This window comes from Oncorhynchus clarkii, chromosome 12 (genome assembly GCF_045791955.1).
Source record: "Oncorhynchus clarkii lewisi isolate Uvic-CL-2024 chromosome 12, UVic_Ocla_1.0, whole genome shotgun sequence".
Classification (NCBI taxonomy): Eukaryota; Metazoa; Chordata; class Actinopteri; order Salmoniformes; family Salmonidae; genus Oncorhynchus; species Oncorhynchus clarkii.
This window is the reverse complement of record NC_092158.1, coordinates 74,945,445-74,967,881: the sequence shown is the minus strand read 5'-3', so window position 1 is coordinate 74,967,881 and position 22,437 is coordinate 74,945,445. Positions and strand designations below refer to the sequence as shown.

The 22,437-nt window shown below is 46.7% G+C and overlaps 1 protein-coding gene across 4 annotated transcripts in view; it reads left to right on the top strand.

Annotated features, from left to right (window-relative positions):
* LOC139422230 (olfactomedin 2a) overlaps positions 1–22,437 on the top strand; it is a 113,500-nt gene that overhangs the window by 45,386 nt on the left and 45,677 nt on the right. Inside the window, exon 1 of one of the 4 annotated variants that reach the window (XM_071173400.1) lies at positions 6,761–7,217. The exons of 2 other annotated variants lie outside the window; for them this stretch is intronic. In XM_071173400.1, coding sequence (XP_071029501.1) covers positions 7,074–7,217 — 144 coding nt within the window. In that variant the 5' untranslated portion in view covers positions 6,761–7,073. Of the gene's footprint in view, positions 1–6,760; positions 7,218–22,437 lie in introns of those variants that run through there. One more of the 4 variants, XR_011635714.1, reaches the window with a different exon arrangement.

The window sequence follows — 22,437 nt, the reverse complement described above, 5'->3', positions numbered from 1 at the left end:
TGAGAGAGAAAATGTCTGCTCCACTCTGTTGGCGCATGCAAAACGCTGCTGGCACCCAGCCATCCAATGACGCGATGTGGTCTTTCTCGCTCATTTTTCAGAATAAAAGCCTGAAACTATGTCTAAAGACTGTTCAGACCATGTGGAAGCCATAGGGAAAGGAATCTGGTTGATATCCCTTTAAATCAGGGGTGTCAAAGTCAAATGGACGGAGGGCCAAATAAAAAAATCAGCTACAAGACGAGGGCCGGACTGTTCGAATGTTCATTGAAAAATTTTTAAATGACGCATATAGTCTAGTGAACCTAATTGAACCTACTGAAAACCTAACAAATATATTACAATATGATCAGATAAATAAAGCAATATTTTCTTATGGCTCTGTCAGTAATCTTTAATTTTCAACAGACACAAAAGACAAATTTCCTTTATATAAATATCCCCATAACATGAACATTAAATGAAAGAAACCGGTATTCAAGGCACCATCAGTAGACTATATTTTCTATTTTAGCAAAAGTGGGCTAAATTTACTTCAAAGAAAAAACAATAATAGCAATTTTCTATCATCCACTCAACTGAAATATTTTTAAAATATAATTGGATTGAAATACAAAAAAATAAAGTGCAAAAATCTATTAATCAAAAACAACACTTTGTTTAAGGAGAAGTAACATGCAGTGAAAACAAATATTAAATTTTAACTTTTAAACTTGAACTGAGTAAAAACTCTAAATATGTGATTGCACAGTAATGTTCACTTGTTTGAGGTTGAGGGTGATACTTGGTGGTGTCCCATCTTTTCCACAAGTTCATCAATGTTCGGGGTAAGGCTCTGAGCTGAAGAAATCCTCAGAATTGAGTGGAGGTGTTCAGCAGTAAGTCGACTTCTGTGTGATGTTTTGTTCAGGTTCATCAAAGAAAACAGTTGTTCACACAGGTATGTGCTGCCAAACATAGACAACGTTTGAGCAGCCTGGATGCGCAGCTGGGGCATTGTGCCGGGGAGGAAACGGGCGAACTCCGCAGCACCCACTGCCGCATATTTTGCCCTCAGTGCATCATTGCATTGGAGGTCAATCAACTCCATTTGGAGGTTTGGTGGTGAGCTTTCCACGTCAACAGCAAATGGGTTACCGAGCAGTTCCAACCTGCTTTTTTGTGCTTCAAAGTCAGCAAATCGGCGTCGAAAGTCAGCGGCAAGCATACCTATTTTATCAGCCAACTGTGTGCTCGGGAACGCACTGGTAGAGAGCTTCTCTTTCATGGTCTGGCAGCTGGGAAAGTGGCTCAAATTTTCTTTCCGCATCTGCGTCTCCCACAGAGTCAGTTTGGTTTTAAATGCCTTCACTGTACTGTACATATCAGAGATGACACGATCCCGACCCTGCAGCTGCAAGTTTATTGCATTCAGATGACTCGTAATGTCACACAGAAAAGCCATTTCACACAGAAACATTTCGTCTCGGAGTTGTGTTGTGTCTTTCCCTTTGCTGTCCAAGAACAGACAAATCTCCTCACGAAGCTCGAAACATCTTTGAAGCACCTTTCCCTGGCTTAGCCATCGCACCTCTGTGTGATAAGGCAAATCACCATGCTCCGTTTCTAACTCCGTCAGAAATGCCTTGAACTGGCGGTGATTCAAACCTTTGGCTCTGATAAAGTTAACTGTGCGCGTGATGATGCTCATTACATGCTCCATTTTCAAGGCTTTACCGCACAACGCTTCCTGGTGTATGATACAATGATAAGCTGTCAGCTCACCTGTCGCGTTTTCCTCTTGCATCTTTTCCCGTATCTTCGCCACCAGTCCGCTCCTGTGTCCACACATCGCAGGTGCTCCGTCGGTTGTCAAACCCACAAGTTTTTCCCAAGGCAGCTCCATCTCATTTACACATCTTGACACCTCTTCATACAAATCATGCCCCGTAGTTGTGCCATGCATAGGACGTAAAGCCAAAAACTCCTCTGTCACGCTTAGGTTGGAGTCCACTCCGCGGATGAAAATTGACAACTGGGCAATGTCAGAAATGTCGGTGCTCTCATCCACAGCCAAGGAATATGCAATAAAATCTTTTCCCTTTTTCACAAGCTGCTCTTTTAGATTGATGGACAACTGGTCTACTCTCTCGGCAATGGTGTTTCTGCTCAGACTCACATTTAAAAAGAGTTGCCTTTTTTCTGGGCAAACTTCGTCACAAACTTTAATCATGCAGTTTTTGATGAAATCCCCCTCCGTAAATGGCCGGGCTGATTTAGCGATCTCTTCTGCCAAAATAAAACTGGCCTTGACAGTTGCGTCCGCGTGTGTGTCCGCGTGTTTCGTTTCATAATGTCGTCTCAGATTATACTCTTTCAGTACCGCCACACTTTCTCCACACAGAAGACACACAGGTTTTCCAGCTACCTTCGTGAACATATACTCCGACTCCCACCTTGTTTGAAACCCCCGGTTCTCAGTATCCACCTTCCGTTTTGCCATTTTTGATGGGTATCTGAAAGTTAATTTTACTGTGATGCTGACGACTGCTGTGCCAATAAATATTGAAATGAAGCAGCCTACTGCTCGGTGCGTCACCTTTGCATTGTGGGAAATGTAGTATTGGTGCGTGTAAAAGATCTGCGGGCTGCCGGCTTGCTGCGGGCCGGTTCTAATAATAAATCAAGATCATCCCAGGGGCCGTAAAAAACCTTCTTGCGGGCCGGATGTGGCCCGCGGGCCTTGACTCTGACATATGTGCTTTAAATGGAGGGAAGGCATGCAATGGAACAGGGAGCTTTCAAAATAAGAGGCACTTCCTAGTTGGATTTTCCTCAGGTTTTCGCCTGCAATATCAGTTCTGTTATACTCACAGACAATATTTTGACCATTTTTGAAACTTTAGAGTGATTTCTATCCTAATCTGCATATATATGCATATTCTAGCTTCTGGGCCTGAGAAATAGGCAGTTTAATTTGGGTACGTTTTTCATCCAAGCATCAAAATACTGCCCCCTACACTCAACAGGTTAAATAAACTGTAACTCAGTAAAATCTTTGAAATTGTTGCGTGTTGCTTTTTATATTTTTGTTCAGAGTATATATAGGCTACATCGATCAGGGGTGTATTCATTCTGCCGATTCTGTTGAAAAGCCTTTCTTAAACGGAAGCAAACGGAACAAAACGGGAATAAACATACCTGAATATGTCCAATAGAAACTCTCATCTGCAACTGTTGGACTAATGATTACAACCTAGATCAGCTAGATGTAGGCAAGAGTGTGCAAGGCAGTATTGAATGTGTCACTGTCTGTCACCTTCATTACTCTGATTTCTCTGGACCTGTGCGCCTACATGTAGTAGCCTAAGCCTATCCATATTACGTTGAGCTGGGTGAAGTATGAATGACAGTTATCCAATATGCTGTAATATAAATAAGGCCATGCTCATAAAAACATTTAAATTCGTCCTCCCTCATCATAAACGGCACCGACCGCCACTGTCTGCACATAGTGAGCAATATTTTTGGAACATCAAATCACAATAAAATCGCAGTATCGAATCACATACATATTGTATCGGCACCTAAGTAATAATAATGTAATGGGTGCTTACATTAGTCCTGTTCCACACATGTACAAGTGTGTATTATATGCATGTATGAAATGGAAATGTGTTTTTTGCATATCCCTGAGACAGTGGGATCACAGCCAGCATGAACCATTATCAACAATTAGGATTAAGTGCCTTTCTCAAGGGCACATAAACAGATTTTTTACTCTGTCTGCTCAAGGATTTGAACTAGCAACCGTTGGGTTTCTGGCCCAACACTCTAACCTCTAGGCTACCAGTCACCATATCAGGATAATATCGTATTGTGAGGTCCCTGGCAATTCCCAGCCCACTCATACTCAGGTTCAACTAGACTAGGGGTACTTCTGTCTGCTTTGCTGTGATCTTTTACTCTTTCATGTCCAGGGTAAGGTAAGGATCCTGCAGTGAACTCTGTGTGTGGTGTGTGTGTGTGTATGTGTGTGTGTGTGTGTGTGTGTGTGTGTGATCTGTGAATAATCTAGCTACATGTATAAATGCGTCATACGACAGCCTAGAAGGGAAAGCATAGTGAATATAGAACCATTACAACAGATTATTGTAAAGAGAGGATGTGTAACTCAATTATTCCTTGACATGCCATCATGATACTAAACTGTGACAATCGTGTGTCACCACCATCGGGTTAACACCAGCGAGGCAGTAAATGTCAAAGGCTGATTGGCCTCAAGCAAATGGGCGTGAGCTGAACAGCTGTAATGCTCCTACTGGCCACTTGAGGGCAGCCTTGTCACAGCAATAGGCTGGAGAGGCAGAGTGGGAGAGAGAGAGCAAGTAGGTGAGCTGAGGAGGCCTGACATGTCTTGGATGGAGCTCAGCAAGCTGTCTCCTCTCATAACATGTCAACCCATGGCCCTACACAGCAAACCCCATATCACTCACCATCCATCCAGCCCCAACCCAGCCCCTGCCCAGTGTCGGTATCTGGGTAGGAGAGGCTTGTCTGACAAGATCAATCAGTCACCATACACAAAGAGGAGAGGAGATGACATGGGCATACTGTCATACCCAGGCAGTCTGTCATCATTATGAGTGGCTGCTGTTTTAGAAGGTAATTTGATGCTGATGCATAATCCCTACAGGGTAAATTGACACCATCTTCTATGGGCAGAGTAAGCAGAAGTTCTGAAACATGACACTATTGCCTGGTTCAAGAAACACTTTCACAAAAACAAAAGAAAGTAATGATGATAACAACCACCACCTGATGACAATGATGATAATCAACTGCTTTGCATGGTTTCCACATACTCACTCTACCACCCCCACTCTGTAACACCCACCTTGGTGATGCACGACATGGCAGCCATTTTGCTCCATGAAAAGCCTCTTAATTCCTACTTCATTTCACAGTCAGATCCATTAGGCTTCCAATTTTCTCCACTTCTATAATTACCTCCCTATTATTGATTAACTTTCTATTTCATCAACTCATTTAGTTAGTTAGGTCCACACAGAACGCTCCTCGCATGGCCAGTACTTTGAGAGAGGGGGTTCGTTCAGCTTGAGTTAAAAGATAGCAGTGTGTGTGTGTGTGTGTGTGTGTGTGTGTGTGTGTGTGTGTGTGTGTGTGGCGAGCGGGGCTGTAGCGGTTGAGAGTGCATATTACAGGGTGATTAAGGAATAGTCAGGAGGGGTAACTGATGGGCTGTCAGGAGAAGAGAAGAGGAGAGGAGGAGAAGAGGAGCTGTGGGCTGGAACACCTCATTCCTCTTCCTCATTAATACCCATCCCACACATCCTGCCTACTCACTCCTCCTCTTCCTCATTAATACCCTGACAAGAATGCCTACTTACACCTCCTCCTCTCCCTAATTTTTATCCTCTTCCTCCTTATGTCCATCTCACCATGCAGCCTCTTCCACTTCTTTCCACATTAATACCCACCTCGCCATCCTTCTCTTCCTCCTCTTCTTCCTCTCCCTCCTCTTCCTCATTAATACCCACCCTGCTTGCCTCTTCTTCCTCACCCTCATCCTCTTCTTCATTATACCATCAGCATGCAGCCTGCTCCTTCTCTTCCTCTCCCTCTTCTTCCTCTCCCTCATCTTCCTCATTAATACCCACCCTGCTTGTATCTTCCTCCTCCTCCTCCTCCTCCAGTCCATCTGAGTAGAGAGGGGGATGTATATGAGGTGATGCCTCTGAACAGGCTGCAGGCTAACTGTGAGATGGACAGAGTAATGGAACCCAACACAGTCATGGTGTTGAACACTGAATGTCCTGTCCTGTCTTGTCTGCACTCATCTACACACCCTTGCAGCCTCCCTCCACAGTGTCATTGTCTCTCTCTGTGACTGTGTGCTTTTCAATGAACATGCTAAAGAGTCAGGAGAGAATTGCGATAGAAGGCGTGAAAGAGAGGGAGAGATTAAAAAGAAAGGAGGGACGTAAAGCATATAAAGAAAGGCTGGAGTAAGGGAGGAGACGCTGACAGCCAGGGAGTAGAGAGGAAGGCAGCCAGGGAGGGGACGAGAGAGAGGGAGGCAGCCAGGGAGGGAACGAGAGAGAGGGAGGCAGCCAGGGAGGGAACGAGAGAGAGGGAGGCAGCCAGGGAGGGAACGAGAGAGAGGGAGGCAGCCAGGGAGGGAACGAGAGAGAGGGAGGCAGCCAGGGAGGGGACGAGAGAGAGGGAGGCAGCCAGGGAGGGGACGAGAGAGAGGGAGGCAGCCAGGTAGGGGACGAGAGAGAGGGAGGCAGCCAGTGAGGGGTGGAGAGAGAGGGAGGCAGCCAGGGAGGGAACGAGAGAGAGAGAGGCAGCCAGGGAGGGGACGAGAGAGAGGGAGGCAGCCAGGGAGGGAACGAGAGAGAGGGAGGCAGCCAGGGAGTAGAGAGAGAGAGCCAGCTAGGGAGGGGAAGAGGGAGAGAGAGAGCCAGCTAGAGAGGGGAGGGGAGGGGAGGGGAGGGGAGGGGAGGGGAGAGAGAGAGAGAGCGAGAGAGAGAGGCAGCTAGGGAGGGGAGGAGAGAGAGAGAAAGAGGCAGCTAGGGAGGGCAGAGAGAGAGAGAGAGAGAGGCAGCTAGGGAGGGGATTGAGAGAGAGAGAGAGAGAGGCAGCTAGGGAGGGGAGGAGAGAGGGAGGCAGCCAATGCGCAGCTCTGTATCTTGAGAGAGAGCGAGCGAGGGAGAGAGAGGCTCTGGCAGGCAGTTGCTCTCAGACAGATAAACCCAGTGTGATGCTGCTGCTGGATGTGAGCTCCTGTCCTCTGCCCCGCTCTTTGGTTCTACCGCTGGCTGACTGACTGACTAAGCCTAGGTCTGTGGTTATCAGTGCTGCTCTAGTATCTTCCCTGGGCTGAGGAGAGAGCCACCGTGCTGGGGCTGTGTCTCTGGCTAACTGCCTGTCCGCCTGGTTCTCTGCTCCTGCCTGGCTGACTAACTGGTCCCGGTGCAGGCAGGCAGAGTGGGGTGGAAGAGTGCAGGGCAGAGGGGCGGTAGGGGCTGAGGAGCACGGAGCAGTGTGGAGGTGGGGGGACAGGCAAAATGAGCGTGCCGCTGCTGAAGATCGGGGCGGTGCTCAGCACCATGGCCATGGTGACCAACTGGATGTCCCAGACACTTCCCTCTCTGGTGGGACTCAACGGGACCACTGTCTCCCGAGGGGGCACCTCCGAGAGGATCGTCAGCGTGCGTACAGTAGACGGCTCTTTTCTCATCCTTTCTATCTGTCTGCTGGGTGGATGAGTTGGAGACCGGGAGAGGGGTCTCAGAGCGGTAGGGTGGTTGAAGTTGGGTTGGGGGGGGTGGATATCGGAGAGGGTCTGTCTCACGGGGGCGGCGCTAAGAGAAATTATAGAGGATGAAAGCTGTGCATGTGAGAGCGATGCTGCTGGGAGTCAGGCGAAGTGGGAATGATGTTCAGGATCTTGTGTGAGTGATTCTCCCAGGGAACCGATCCAGAATGATTTTTCTGTGTTGATTGCTGGGAGGAGAAGGAGAATCAGGGGAGAACTGCCCTGCTGGTGAATTCTCTGTGTGATGTGGGTGATCAGAGCTGGGATACTGCTGCTGTGGTGGGGGATGAGGAGGTTGACTGATATGTCAGAGAGCTGGAGGGTGTAACTGATGGTATGCCAACTCTGAGGTGATGATGAAGATAATGATGATGATGATGATGGGGGGAGATTTGGGCTCCAGCTCCTACACACCCTATTCCAGTTGGAAGCGTACCTCGTTCCCCCATCTCTCTTTCCTTCGTCCCCTGTGTCAAAATGGACTAACTATGTATAGGTGTATGCATTCAGAATCCAAGCCAGGGACCGTCATTTTGTTATCTCCTTGAAATGTACATTATGTTGGGTCTCATGCGAGGAGCGTGTTAAAAGATTGAGATGTGAAGGTTTGTGTAGCTTGTTGTGGATGTACACCTGTGTACACTGTGATGCATGTGTGGTGTGACTGTGCATATGGGTGCTCCATATGGATGAGATGAGAGGTGTTGAGAAGTGTCAAGCAGAGGAATGCATCTGTCATGTTCAGGATCATTAGTAGCGAGTGATAGCATTTTGTTCTTTCCTGGGTCTATTTTCATGGCATCTGCTCCCTGATGAAATGTGTGTGTCCTGCACTGTCCAACTGTGTGTGTCCAGCTCTGTCCGTGTGTTTGTGTGTGTGCATGCCGCATGCCTGCCTCATTGCCTGCCTTCCTTGTGTGTGTGTGTGTGTGTGTGTGTGTGTGTGTGTGTGTGTGTGTGTGTGTGTGTGTGTGTGTGTGTGTGTGTGTGTGTGTGTGTGTGCGCACACTTACAGGTGTGTATTTATTGGTCAATTCTCCCTATGGTCTCAGGAGCTGGGTCCATCTGTTCAGAGAATTATGACTCCATCTTCCCAATCTATCCTCTATCACAGAGCCCTATCCTCAATCAGTCCAGTCTTATCATAAAAGCCTGCTGCACCAACAAATACCACTTTATTGCACTGAGGCACCCAGCTGTAATAACTGTCTCAACGGCTCACTGGAGGAAACATTGTTGATGTTTTCACGGTTGAGGCTGAGCTCTATGAAGGTGTTGACCTTGTAGAGAGAGGTCTAGCAAAACATTCCCTGAGATGCATTTATCTATTCTACAAGCACAGGTACTTCTCTTCAAGTTCAATATCAATATAGCTTGTGTCTGATCTGTGTGTTTCTCAGAGATTTAGCTTTTGAAGAACTAGGAAGGATGACATTCCCATAGTGTCCCTGAATGAGTGGTACAGGAGTGGTTCTACTTCCTGCCTGGGTGGGAGTGGTCTAAGTGGACTTCGCCTCCAGTGGACATGGACTGCAGGACCTGGCTGCTGAGGGGAGGACGGCTCATAATAATGGAAACCATGTGTTTGGTGTATTTGATACCATTCCACCTATTCCGCTCCAGCCATTACCACAAGTCCATCCTACCCAATTAAGGTGTCACCAACCTCCTGTGGTCCCAATGTCCATACTAGCACCCCACTTAGAATTCATGGCCAATACATGACATAATTTGAAGTAGATGGTATAGTAGTGTTGATAGTAGTGTGGCTATTGAAACAGAGCCATGGTCTGCTACTTCAGGAGGGGCTTTGAGATCCGTTCTGCTTCCATGGTTGATGTGGTGAATCTGGACTTGATGTTGTGGTGATGGAGTCATCAGAGAGGAGGACTATTTCTCTTTTACCATTTCACATGTTCTGGTTCAACAAAGAGCCAATTAGTGTTGCTCCTTATTTTTCCTCACTCTCAAAGCAACATCGAAGGCTTCCATTAACAACATTTTCATATTTTAAAAGTCTTAATGACAAATTCTATGAGACATGATAGATTGGGTAGAATCTAAACACATAAAACGTTCTAAGGATCAGCCATGCAGATGAGCTGGAGGTTAAACCTATGGAAGCCATGGGGGTTAAAGCATTAGAGGAACATTTGACTAACGTTGTTGTTAGGTTAGTTTCAAACCCACTAGTCCTTTTTTGGGTCATCTTGTGATGTTGTGGCGCCAGTGTCCCAATGGCCATGTATGGCTGCTCCTCACCCTAGTGCCCTCATGATCAGTGTCCCGATCAAATCAAATCAAATATATAGCCCTTCGTACATCAGCTGATATCCCAAAGTGCTGTACAGAAACCCAGCCTAAAACCCCAAACAGCAAGCAATGCAGGTGTTGAAGCACGTTGGCTAGGAAAAACTCCCTAGAAAGGCCAAAACCTAGGAAGAAAGCTAGAGAGGAACCAGGCTATGAGGGGTGGCCAGTCCTCTTCTGGCTGTGCCGGGTGGAGATTATAACAGAACATGGCCAAGATGTTCAAATGTTCATAAATGACCGGCATGGTCAAATAATAGGTATGGGACAGGTAGCACGTCCGGTGAACAGGTCAGGATTCCATAGCCGCAGGCAGAACAGTTGAAACTGGAGCAGCAGCACGGCCAGGTGGACTGGGGACAGCAAGGATGGCCATGGCCCGATGGCCATGTACGACTGCTCCTCACCCTAGTGTCCCCATGATCAGTGTCCCGATGGCCATGTATGACTGCTCCTCACCCTAGTGTCCTCATGATCAGTGTCCCGATGGCCATGTATGACTGCTCCTCACCCTAGTGTCCCCATGATCAGTGTCCCGATGGCCATGTATGACTGCTCCTCACCCTAGTGTCCTCATGATCAGTGTCCCGATGGCCATGTATGACTGCTCCTCACCCTAGTGTCCCCATGATCAGTGTCCCAATGGCCATGTATGACTGCTCCTCACCCTAGTGTCCTCATGATCAGTGTCCCGATGGCCATGTAGGACTGCTCCTCACCCTAGTGTCCCCATGATCAGTGTCCCGATGGCCATGTATGACTGCTCCTCACCCTAGTGTCCCCATGATCAGTGTCCCGATGGCCATGTATGACTGTTCCTCACCCTAGTGTCCCCATGATCAGGGTCCCACATTCACACTCCTCTGAGCTACAATCAGTCTGCTCCATTTGCTTTCAGTCCCTTTCCAACAACCAGCTGAGCTAAGCTGGTCCATGGGCGTGTGGCACTGCACTCAACATCTAAAGAAGTTTACCATAGTGAGTTCTTCAAAAGGACTGAACAAGGCCTCCCGGGTGACGCAGTGGTTAAGGGCTGTGCCACCAGAGACTCTGGGTTCGCGCCCAGGCTCTGTCGCAACCGGCCGCGACCGGGAGGTCTGTGGGGCGACGCACAATTGGCCTAGAGTCGTCCGGGTTAGGGAGGGTTTTGCCGGTAGGGATATCCTTGTCTCATCGCGCACCAGCGACTACTGTGGCGGGCCGGGCACAGTGCACGCTAACCAAGGTCGCCAGGTGCATGGTGTTTCCTCCGACACATTGGTGCGGCTGGCTTCCGGGTTGGATGCGCGCTGTGTTAAGAAGCAGTGCAGCTTGGTTGGGTTGTGTTTCGGAGGACGCATGACTTTCGACCTTCGTCTCTCCCGAGCCCGTACGAGAGTTGTAGCGATGAGACAACAATTGGACACCATGAAATTGGGGAGAAAAAGGGGGTAAAAAAAAAGGTCCAAACATGACTAGCCTGGGTATGGTTAGTATGGCTAGCCTGGGTATGGTTAGTATGGCTAGCCTGGGTATGGTTAGTATGGCTAGCCTGGGTATGGTTAGTATGGCTAGCCTGGGTATGGTTAGTATGGCTAGCCTGGGTATGGCTAGCCTGGGTATGGTTAGTATGGCTAGCCTGGGTATGGCTAGCCTGGGTATGGTTAGTATGGCTAGCCTGGGTATGGTTAGCCTGGGTATGGTTAGTATGGCTAGCCTGGGTATGGTTAGTATGGCTAGCCTGGGTATGGCTAGCCTGGGTATGACTAGCCTGGGTATGGTTAGTATGGTTAGTCTGGGTATGGCTAGCCTGGGTATGACTAGCCTGGGTATGACTAGCCTGGGTATGGTTAGTATGGTTAGTCTGGGTATGGCTAGCCTGGGTATGGTTAGTATGGTTAGTCTGGGTATGACTAGCCTGGGTATGGCTAGCCTGGGTATGACTAGCCTGGGTATGACTAGCCGGGGTATGACTAGCCTGGGTATGACTAGCCTGGGTATGGCTAGCCTGGGTATGACTAGCCTGGGTATGGCTAGCCGGGGTATGGTTAGTATGGTTAGTCTGGGTATGGCTAGCCTGGGTATGACTAGCCTGGGTATGGTTAGTATGGGTATGGTTAGCCTGGGTATGGCTAACCTGGGTATGGTTAGTATGGGTAGTCTGGGTATGGTTAGTCTGATTATGACTAGTCTGGGTATGACTAGCCTGGGTATGGCTAGCCTGGGTATGGTTAGTATGGTTAGCCTGGGTATGGCTAGCCTGGGTATGGTTAGCCTGGGTATGGTTAGTATGGCTAGCCTGGGTATGGTTAGTATGGTTAGCCTGGGTATGGCTAGCCTGGGTATGGTTAGCCTGGGTATGGTTAGTATGGCTAGCCTGGGTATGGTTAGTATGGCTAGCCTGGGTATGGCTAGCCTGGGTATGGTTAGTATGGCTAGCCTGGGTATGGCTAGCCTGGGTATGGTTAGTATGGCTAGCCTGGGTATGGTTAGCCTGGGTATGGTTAGTATGGCTAGCCTGGGTATGGCTAGCCTGGGTATGGTTAGTATGGCTAGCCTGGGTATGGTTAGCCTGGGTATGGTTAGTATGGCTAGCCTGGGTATGGTTAGTATGGCTAGCCTGGGTATGGCTAGCCTGGGTATGACTAGCCTGGGTATGACTAGCCTGGGTATGGTTAGTATGGTTAGTCTGGGTATGGCTAGCCTGGGTATGGTTAGTATGGTTAGTCTGGGTATGACTAGCCTGGGTATGGCTAGCCTGGGTATGACTTGCCTGGGTATGACTAGCCTGGGTATGACTAGCCTGGGTATGGTTAGTATGGTTAGTCTGGGTATGGCTAGCCTGGGTATGGTTAGTTTGGTTAGTCTGGGTATGACTAGCCTGGGTATGACTAGCCTGGGTATGGCTAGCCTGGGTATGACTAGCCTGGGTATGACTAGCCTGGGTATGACTAGCCTGGGTATGGTTAGTATGGTTAGTCTGGGTATGGCTAGCCTGGGTATGGTTATTATGGTTAGTCTGGGTATGACTAGCCTGGGTATGGCTAGCCTGGGTATGGTTAGTATGGTTAGCCTGGGAATGACTAACCTGGGTATGACTAGCCTGGGTATGGTTAGTATGGTTAGCCTTGGTATGGCTAGCCTGGGTATGGTTAGTATGGTTAGCCTGGATATGGCTAGCCTGGGTATGATTAGCCTGGGTATGGTTAGTATGGTTAGCCTTGGTATGGTTAGCCTGGGTATGGCTAGCCTGGGTATGGTTAGTATGGTTAGCCTGGGTATGACTAGCCTGGGTATGGCTAGCCTGGGTATGGTTAGTATGGCTAGCCTGGGTATGGTTAGTATGGTTAGCCTGGGTACGGCTAGCCTGGGTATGGTTAGTATGGTTAGCATGGGTATGACTAGCCTGGGTATGGCTAGCCTGGGTATGGTTAGTATGGCTAGCCTGGGTATGGCTAGCCTGGGTATGGTTAGTATGGTTAGCCTGGGTATGGCTAGCCTGGGTATGGTTAGTATGTTTAGCCTGGATATGGCTAGCCTGGGTATGACTAGCCTGGGTATGGTTAGTATGGTTAGCCTGGGTACGGCTAGCCTGGGCATGGTTAGTATGGTTAGCCTGGGTATGACTAGCCTGGGTATGGCTAGCCTGGGTATGGTTAGTATGGCTAGCCTGGGTATGGCTAGCCTGGGTATGGTTAGTATGGTTAGCCTGGGTACGGCTCTTCTGGGTATGGTTAATATGGTTAGCCTGGGTATGGCTAGCCTGGGTATGGTTAGTATGGTTAGCCTGGGTATGACTAGCCTGGGTATGGTTAGTATGGTTAGCCTGGGTATGGCTAGCCTGGGTATGGTTAGTATGGTTAGCCTGGATATGGCTAGCCTGGGTATGACTAGCCTGGGTATGGTTGGTATGGTTAGCCTGGGTATGACTAGCCTGGGTATGACTAGCCTGGGTATGGTTAGTATGGTTAGCATGGGTATGGCTAGCCTGGGTATGACTAGCCTGGGTATGACTAGCCTGTGTATGGTTAGTATGGTTAGCCTGGGTTTGGCTAGCCTGGGTATGACTAGCCTGGGTATGACTAGCCTGGGTATGACTAGCCTGGGTAGTGCAAAACCAAACAGTGAATAATCCAATAAAGCAAGACACAACCTTGACAGAAGACAATATGGCAGGACTCTATTACACTATGAAACAAGTGTGTGTGGGGGGGGGGGGGGGGGGGCAGTCTGTTAGACACACACTCCACACAGTGCTGTTGTCCCTTTGATCTCTTGTATTAATAATAACCCAGCCAAGCAGAAGCCTGAAGAAGGGAAATATCAAAAGAGCCAGAGGAACAAACAATGGTCCCACACAAAGAGAGGAAGGCCTGCCACTCAGATTGGGGTCTCTACGCTAGTCTGGCTGCATGGTGTCCATGACTGTAAACTTTAGCTTGTCCCAAGGCCAATCTAATAAATCTGACTCCATGATTGATTTATGACGGCAGATGAAAGGACCAACTCAGATTAAAGTCGCTCTGTGGTCTTTTATCCATATTCATACATAGTTATTTTATGTTTGATGGTAGAACCTCTTCTCTTGTTATTTGAAGCTCTTAGATCCTCTGTATGAATGAATATTTAGATCTCTATGATGAATATTTATGAGGTATGATATAGCATGGAGTTAGAAGATATAGATATACATCAGATAGATAGATCACTTGTGGAGATGCTATACTGGACACATTCACCAATCATCCTGACTGCAAACACACTGAATGTACACAACATAAGGAACACCTTCCTAATATTGAGTTTGCCCTCAGAACAGCCTCAATGCGTCGGGGCATGGACTCCACAAGGTGTCGAAAGTGTTCCACAGGGATGCTGGCCCCTGTTGACTCCAATGCATCTCACAATTGTGTCAAGTTGGCTGAATGTCCTTTGAGTGATGGGCCATTCTTGATGCACATGGGAAACTGTTGATCGTGAAATACCCAGCAGCGTTGCAGTTCTTGCCAAACCAGTTCACCTGGCAGATACTACCATACCACGTTCAAAGGCACTTAAAACTTTTGTCTTGCCCAATTCACCCTCTGAATGGCACACATACACAATCGATGTCTCAATTGTCTCAAGATTTTAAAAATCCTTCTTTAACCTGTCTCCTCCCATTCATCTACACTGATTGTAGTGGATTTAACAGGTGACATCAATTCAGGATGATAGCTTTTGCCTGGATGCATCTGGTCAGTCTACAGTATGTCATGGAAAGAGCTTGATCCTAATGTTTGGTACACTCAGTGTAAATATATATACAGTACCAGTCAAAGGTTTGGACACTCCTACTCATTCCAGGTTGTTTCTTTATTTTTACTATTTTCTACATTGTAGAATAATAGTGAAGACATAAAAACTATGTAATCATGAAGTAACCAAAAAAGTGTTAAACAAATAAGAGATTCTTCAAAGTAGCCAACCTTTGCTTTGATGACACCTTTGCACACTCTTGGCATTCCTTTGTCGAGGAAATTCTTCCCTTACATTCTCAACCAGCTTCATGAGGTCATCACCTGGAATGCATTTCAAATAACAGGTGTGGATTGTTAAATTGTGGAATTTCTTTCCTCTTAATGCGTTTGAGCCAATCAGTTGTGTTGTCACAAGGTATGGGTGCTATACATATGATAGCCCTATTTAGTAAAAGACCAAGTCCATATTATTTCAAGAACAGTTCAAATAAGCAAAGAGAAATGACAGTCCATCATTACTTTTATTTATTTAATTGTTTTATTTATTTAAATTAGTTAAGAACAAATTATTATTTACAATGACGGCCTACCAAAAGGCCTCCTGCGAAGACGGGGGCTGGGATAACATTATTTTTTAAAACACACATCACGACAAGAGAAACAACACAACACTACATAAAGAGAGACCTAAGACAACAACATAGCAAGGCAGCAACACATGACAACATAGCATGGTAGCAACACAACATAACAACAACATGGTAGCAACACAACATGGTAGCAGCACAAAACATGGTACAAACATTATTGGGCACAGACAACAGCACAAAGGGCAAGAAGGTAGAGACAACAATACATCACACAAAGTAGCCACAACTGTCAGTAAGAATGTCCATGATTGAGTCTTTGAATGAAGATATTGAGATAAAACTGTCCAGTTTGAGTGTTTGTTGCAGCTCGTTCCAGTCGCTAGCTGTAGCGAACTGAAAAGACGAGCAACCCAGGGATGTGTGCTTTAGGGAACTTTAACAGAATGTGACTGGCAGACTGAGTGTTGTATGTGGAGGATGAGGGCTGCAGTAGATATCTCAGATAGGGGGGAGTGAGGCCTAAGAGGGTTTTATAAATAAGCATCAACCAGTCTGTCTTGAGACGGGTATACAGAGATGACCAGTTTACAGGGGAGTATAGAGTGCAGTGATGTGTCCTATAAGGAGCATTGGTGGCAAATCTGATGGCCGAATGGTAAAGAACATCTAGCCGCTCGTTAGTGCCCTTACCTGCCGATCTATAAATGATGTCTCCGTAATTTAGCATAAGTAGGATGGTCATCTGAATCAGGGTTATTTTGGCAGCTTGGGTGAAAGAGGAGTGATTACGATAGAGGATTTTACTTTAGCCTGCAGCTTTGATATGTGCTGAGAGAAGGACAGTGTACCGTCTAGTCATACTCCCAAGTACTTGTATGAGGTGACTACCTCAACTGGTGACTACCCCGACTACCTTGTATGAGGTGACTACTACTACCTCATCCCACAGAGGTAGTAATAACACCTGTGGGGAGACGGGCATTCTTCTTACCAAACCACATGACCTTTGTTTTGGAGGTGTTCAGAACAAGGTTATGGGTAGAGAAAGCTTGTTGGACACTAAGAAAGCTTTGTTGTAGAGCATTTAACACAAAATCTGGGGAGGGGCCAGCTGAGTATAAGACTGCATCATCTGCATATAAATGGACGAGAGAGCTTTCTACTGCCTGAGCTATGTTGTTGATGTAAATTGAGAAGAGCTTGGGGCCTAGGATCGAGCCTTGGGGTACTCCCTTGGTGACAGGCAGTGGCTGAGACAGCAGATTTTCTGGCTTTATACACTGCACTCTTTGAGAGAGGTAGTTAACAAACCAGGCCAAAGACCCCTCAGAGACACCAATACTCCTTAGCTGGCCAACAAGAATGGAATGGTCTACCGTATCAAAAGCTTTGGCCAAGTAAATAAATAGCAGCACCACATTGCTTAGAATCAAGGGTAATGGTGACATAATTTAGGACCTTTAAGGTTGCAGTGACACATCCATAACCTGAGCGGAAACCAGATTGCATACCCGACAGAATACTATAGACAGCAAGAAAGCCAGTCAGTTGATTATAGACAAGTTTTTCCAACACTTTTTATGAACAGAGCAAATAGGCCTATAACAGTTAGGATCAGCTTGATCTCCCCCTTTCAATAAAGGATGAACTGTGGCTGCCATCCAAGCAATGGGAACCTTCCCAGAAAGGAGAGATAGACTTGGCGGTGATAGGGGCAGCAGCCTTAAAGAAGAAAGTGTTTAAGCCATCTGACCCAGATGGTTTTTTAAGGAGCTCCTTTAGCACCTCGGACTCAGTGACTGCCTGCAGGGAGAAACTTTGTAGCTGGGCAGGGGAAAAAGAGGGAGAAGCATCGGGGATAGTCGCATTAGAAGGGGTGGGAGATGAGGAAATGTTGGACAGGCAAGGAGGCATCACTGAGTCAAATAGGAATCCTGACTTAATAAAGTGGTGATTAAAGAGCTCAGCCATCTGCTTCTTGTCAGTAACAACCACATCATCAACATTAAGGGACATGGGCAGCTTAGGGCAGGTTGGGTACAGGCCAGTGCTGATGGAGGATGATAACACTCAACAACAGTCAACAAAGAGCTATTTGAAAGTGTAATGCTTAAAACCAGCAAATCAAATTGTTTGGGGACAGACTTGGTGGAGACAAGCTAGCACTGAAGGTGATCTTTGGTAAAGATTGCCACTCCCCCACCTTCGGAAGATCTGTCTTGCCGAAAAATGCCTCACAAGTCCTCAACTGGCAGCTTCAGTAAATAGTACCCGCAAAACACTAGTCTCAATGGCAACAGTGAAGAGGCGACTCCGAGAAGCTGGCCTTCTAGGCAGAGTAGCAAAGAAAAAGCCATATCTCAGACTGGACAATACAAATAAAAGATTAAGATGGGCAAAAGAACACAGACACTGGACAGAGTGACTCCAGCATCCCGGAGTCGCCTCTTCACTGTTGATGTTGAGACTGGTGTTTTGCAGGTACTATTTAATTCTTGCGACTAGCAATCCCGGATCTGGGAGCGTAATCATAGCCTCAAACGAATTAGCATAACGCAGCGGACATAAATACACCTAGAAAATGTTCCTATTCATGAAAATCACAAATGAAATATATTGAGACACAGCTTAGCCTTTTGTTAATCACACTGTCATCTCAGATTTAAAAAATATGCGTTACAGCCAACGCTAGACAAGCATTTGTGTAAGTTTATCATGGCATAATGCTATGCTAGGCTCTGCTGGCAGCAGGCAACATTTTCACGAAAATAAGAAAAGCAATCAAATTAAATAATTTACCTTTGAAGAACTTCGGATGTTTTCACTCAGGAGACTCCCAGTTAGATAGCAAATGTTCATTTTTTCCAAAAATATTATATTTGTAGGCGAAATAGCTCCCGTTTGTTCATCATGCTTGGCTGAGAAATCGACCGGAAAATGCTACCACTACAACGCCAAACTTTTTTCCAAATTAGCTCCAAAATATCGACAGAAACATGGCAAACGTTTTTTAGAATCAATCCTCAAGGTGTTTTTAACATACATATTTGATAATATATCCGTCGAGGCAATTGGTTTCTCATAAGAAGCGATTGGAAAAATGGCTACCTCAGTATTTTACGCAAGATTTTCTGCGGGAGACACCCTGTGACCACTTGCTAAATGTGGTCCCTTACGGCTATTCTTCAACAGAAATGCGTAAAAAGACGTCACAATGCTGTAGGCACCTTGGGGAATACGTAGAAAATGTAAGCTCATCCGTAGCTCATTCACAGCCATATAAGGAGTCATTGGCATGAGGCGGTTTTAAAAAATGCGGCACTTCCTGGTTGGATTTTTATCTGGGTTTCGCCAGTAACATCAGTTCTGTTGCACTCACAGACAATATCTTTGCAGTTTTGGAAACGTCAGAGTGTTTTCTATCCAAAGCTGTCAATTATATGCATAGTCGAGCATCTTTTCGTGACAAAATATCTTGTTTAAAACGGGAAAGTTTTTCATCCAAAAATTTAAATATCGCCCCCTAGTGGTAAAAGGTTATTAATGAAGCTGCCAGTTGAGGACTTGTGAGGTGTCTGTTTCTAAAAACTAGACACTCTAATGTACTTGTCCTCTTGCTCAGTTGTGCACCGGGGCCTCCCACTCCTCTTTCTATTCGGGTTAGAGCCAGTTTGCACTGTCCTGTGAAGGGAGTATTGTTTTTATTCATGTATTCCCTTCCTGCCCTTACTCTGCCAATGGTTGCAGGTGTTCATTTCAGAAGGAGATAGTTCACTAACACAGGATGTATAGTTAGTTGGACCATGTTCCTCACCAGGACTGTATGGTTGTGCCAGGGCCTGGTGCCAGGCTGGTCAGGGTAAGAAAGGGCAGGACAAGTTACACTCCGACAGGAGTGTTGAGCAATAGACAGGAGCAAAGCCACCTGCCATAATAGCACTTCAAGACTTCCACTGAGAAGAGCAGTACATGACGGTAGCAAGTGCAAGAGCAAGTGAAAGAGAAAGAGAGAGGGAGGGTGATCTATCGGCACAAGAGGCACATAAGGATAGAGTGTAGAAGCAATAGGGACCTTTAAAGAGGGACCGAGGGAGGAGGAGAAGAGAGCGATGAGTTTATGAGTCATATTATTGACCAGTAGCCATGCTGTGCTGATTGTGGTAATCAGTTTTACTCTGGACTGCATGGGGAGACCAGGGGCCCTGCTGCTGCTGTGTTGCTGTGATTGTGTGATTCTTCATTGAGTTATATTTAAGACCAGCAGCTGGCCTGTGTGCATTCAGGGGTTGTGGGACTACTGGTCATTTCAGGTGTGTGTGTGTGTGTGTGTGTGTGTGTGTGTGTGTGTGTGTGTGTGTGTGTGTGTGTGTGTGTGTGTGTGTGTGTGTGTGTGTGTGTGTGTGTGTGTGTGTGTGTGTGGTAGCAGCTCATCATGGCAGTCCGGTAATGATTGAGTGGTTCAGGTGATCTTTTGGCCATGACATAATTATGCATAACAGAGTGGAGTGGAGCTGGAGTGTTTGTAACCCAGCAGATAGAGACAGATGTTTCCTGCCTGGCTGTGGGCATCGCTGGGCAGGCAGCGGCTAAAGACGGAAACACCAAGCAGGCTACATCACGTTGCAGAGACACACTCACCGCTCACTTTCCCTCAAATAGAATACTACTGTACTCCAGGCTTGGAGACCCCTATTCTTTATTTTATCTGTCCTTCATCTCCCTCTCTGACTCGCTGTCTCTCTTCTTCAAATTCCTCTCTCAGACCCCTTTTTTTATCCCCTCTTGCCCTTCTTTCAGACGCAATCTCTCTCTTCCTCTTATGAAAGTTGTAATAGACTTCCCGTCACGCTCGTAAAGTGGGGAGCTGCTGATTTATAATCTAATTTATGCCGGCTTTACAGCGCTCTGCTCAGATCTGCTCTGCTCCGCTCCAGGGTCGGCCTAATGAAACACTGGAGGAAGTCAATCCTGCAGGCTTGAGCCTGCAGTGTAGCTCAGCGTAGCCCAGCCGCTAACACCTAATTGGTTAATCTCCACTGTAGTTAGCTCATTGGGGCTCGACTGATAATGAGGCTGACTGTGGGCTCATCAGTGAGGCGGTGGATAGCTGTTGAGATTGTCAACTGCTTTTATTTTCAGCAAACTTAACATACGTGAATATTTGTATGAACATAACAAGATTCAACAACTGAGACATAAACTGAACAAGTTCACAGACATGTGACTAACAGAAATGGAATAATGTGTCCCTGAACAAAGGGAGGTCAAAATCAAAAGTAACAGTCAGTATCTGATGTGGCCACCAGCTGCATTAAGTACTGCAGTGCATCTCCTCCTCATGGACTGCACCAGATGTGCCAGTTCTTGCTGTGAGATGTTACCCTACTCTCCCACCAAGGCACCTGCAATTTAACGGACATTTCAGGTGGGAATGGCCCTAGCCCTCACCCTCTGGTCCAACAGGTCCCAGACGTGCTCAAAGGGATTGAGATCCGGGCTCTTCTCTGGCCATGGCAGAACACTGACATTCCTGTCTTGCAGGAAATCACGCAGAACGAGCAGTATGGCTGGTGGCATTGTCATGCTGGAGGGTCATGTCAGGATGAGCCTGCAAGAAGGGTACCACGTGAGGGAGGAGGATGTCTTCCCTGTAATGCACTGCATTGAGATTGCCTGCAATGACAACAAGCTCAGTCCGATGATGCTGTGACACACCGCCCCAGACCATGACGGACCCTCCACCTCCAAATCGATCCCGCTCCAGAGTACAGGCCTCGGTGTAACGCTCATTCCTTCGATGATAAACACGAATCCGACCAAACTGCGACTGTCAGAGAAGAGCACTTTTTGCCGGTCCTGTCTGGTCCAGCAACAATGGGTTTGTGCCCATAGGCGACGTTGTTGCCGGTAATGTCTGGTGAGGACATGCCTTACAACAGGCCTACAAGCCGTCTGTCCAGCCTCTCTCAGACCATTGCGGACAGTCTGAGCACTGATGGAGGGATTGTGCATTCCTGGTGTAACTCGGGCAGTTGTTGTTGCCATCCTGTACCTGTCCCGCAGGTGTGATGTTCGGATGTACCGATCCTGTGCAGGTGTTGTTGCCATCCTGTACTTGTCCTACAGGTGTGATGTTTGGATGTACCAATCCTGTGCAGGTGTTGTTACACGTGGTCTGCCACTGCGAGGACGATCAGCTGTCCGTCCTGTCTCCCTGTAGTGCTGTCTTATGCGTCTCACAGTATGGACATTGCAATTCATTGCCCTGGCAACATCTCCAGTCTTCATGCTTCCTTGCTGCATGCCTAATGCACGTTCACACAGATGAGCAGGGACCCTGGGCATCTTTCTTTTGGTGTTTTTAAGAAACAGTACAAAGGCCTCTTTAGTGTCCTACATTTTCATAACTGTAACCTTAATTGCCTACCGTCTGTAAGCGGTTAGTGTCTTAATGACCGTTCCACAGGTGCATGTTCGTTAATTGTTTATGGTTCATTGAACAAGCATGGGAAACAGTGTTTAAACCCTCTTGTTAAGGGAATTTTTTATCAATGATGACTAATTATGTATACATTTCAATCAGGACTGACTAATCAGAATACTATTATGTTACTGTATATGTACTAATCAGAATACTATTATGTTACTGTATATGTATGAATTTTCTTTCTTAATCTTAGTACTGAATATAATGTGTGTGAATGAATCAAGGATTAGAACAATGACGGTCTGTTCCTTGGTAGGAATGAATTAACTAAATTTTCAGACTGGTTAGAATGCTTATCTACACCGGAAAACCTTGGCTCGGCCATAAATTATATTAAATTGGTAGTGAGACGGATGTGGGAAGGTTTGAGATACAGCCTTTGTACTGGAACGGAGATGGCACGGGTTGGTGCTGAAACTAATGACGTCAGTTTATAACCTGTGGTAAACTGTATCTTAAACTGTATCTTATTCAGTACTCTCGAGAATAAAGGCTGCTATTTGACCT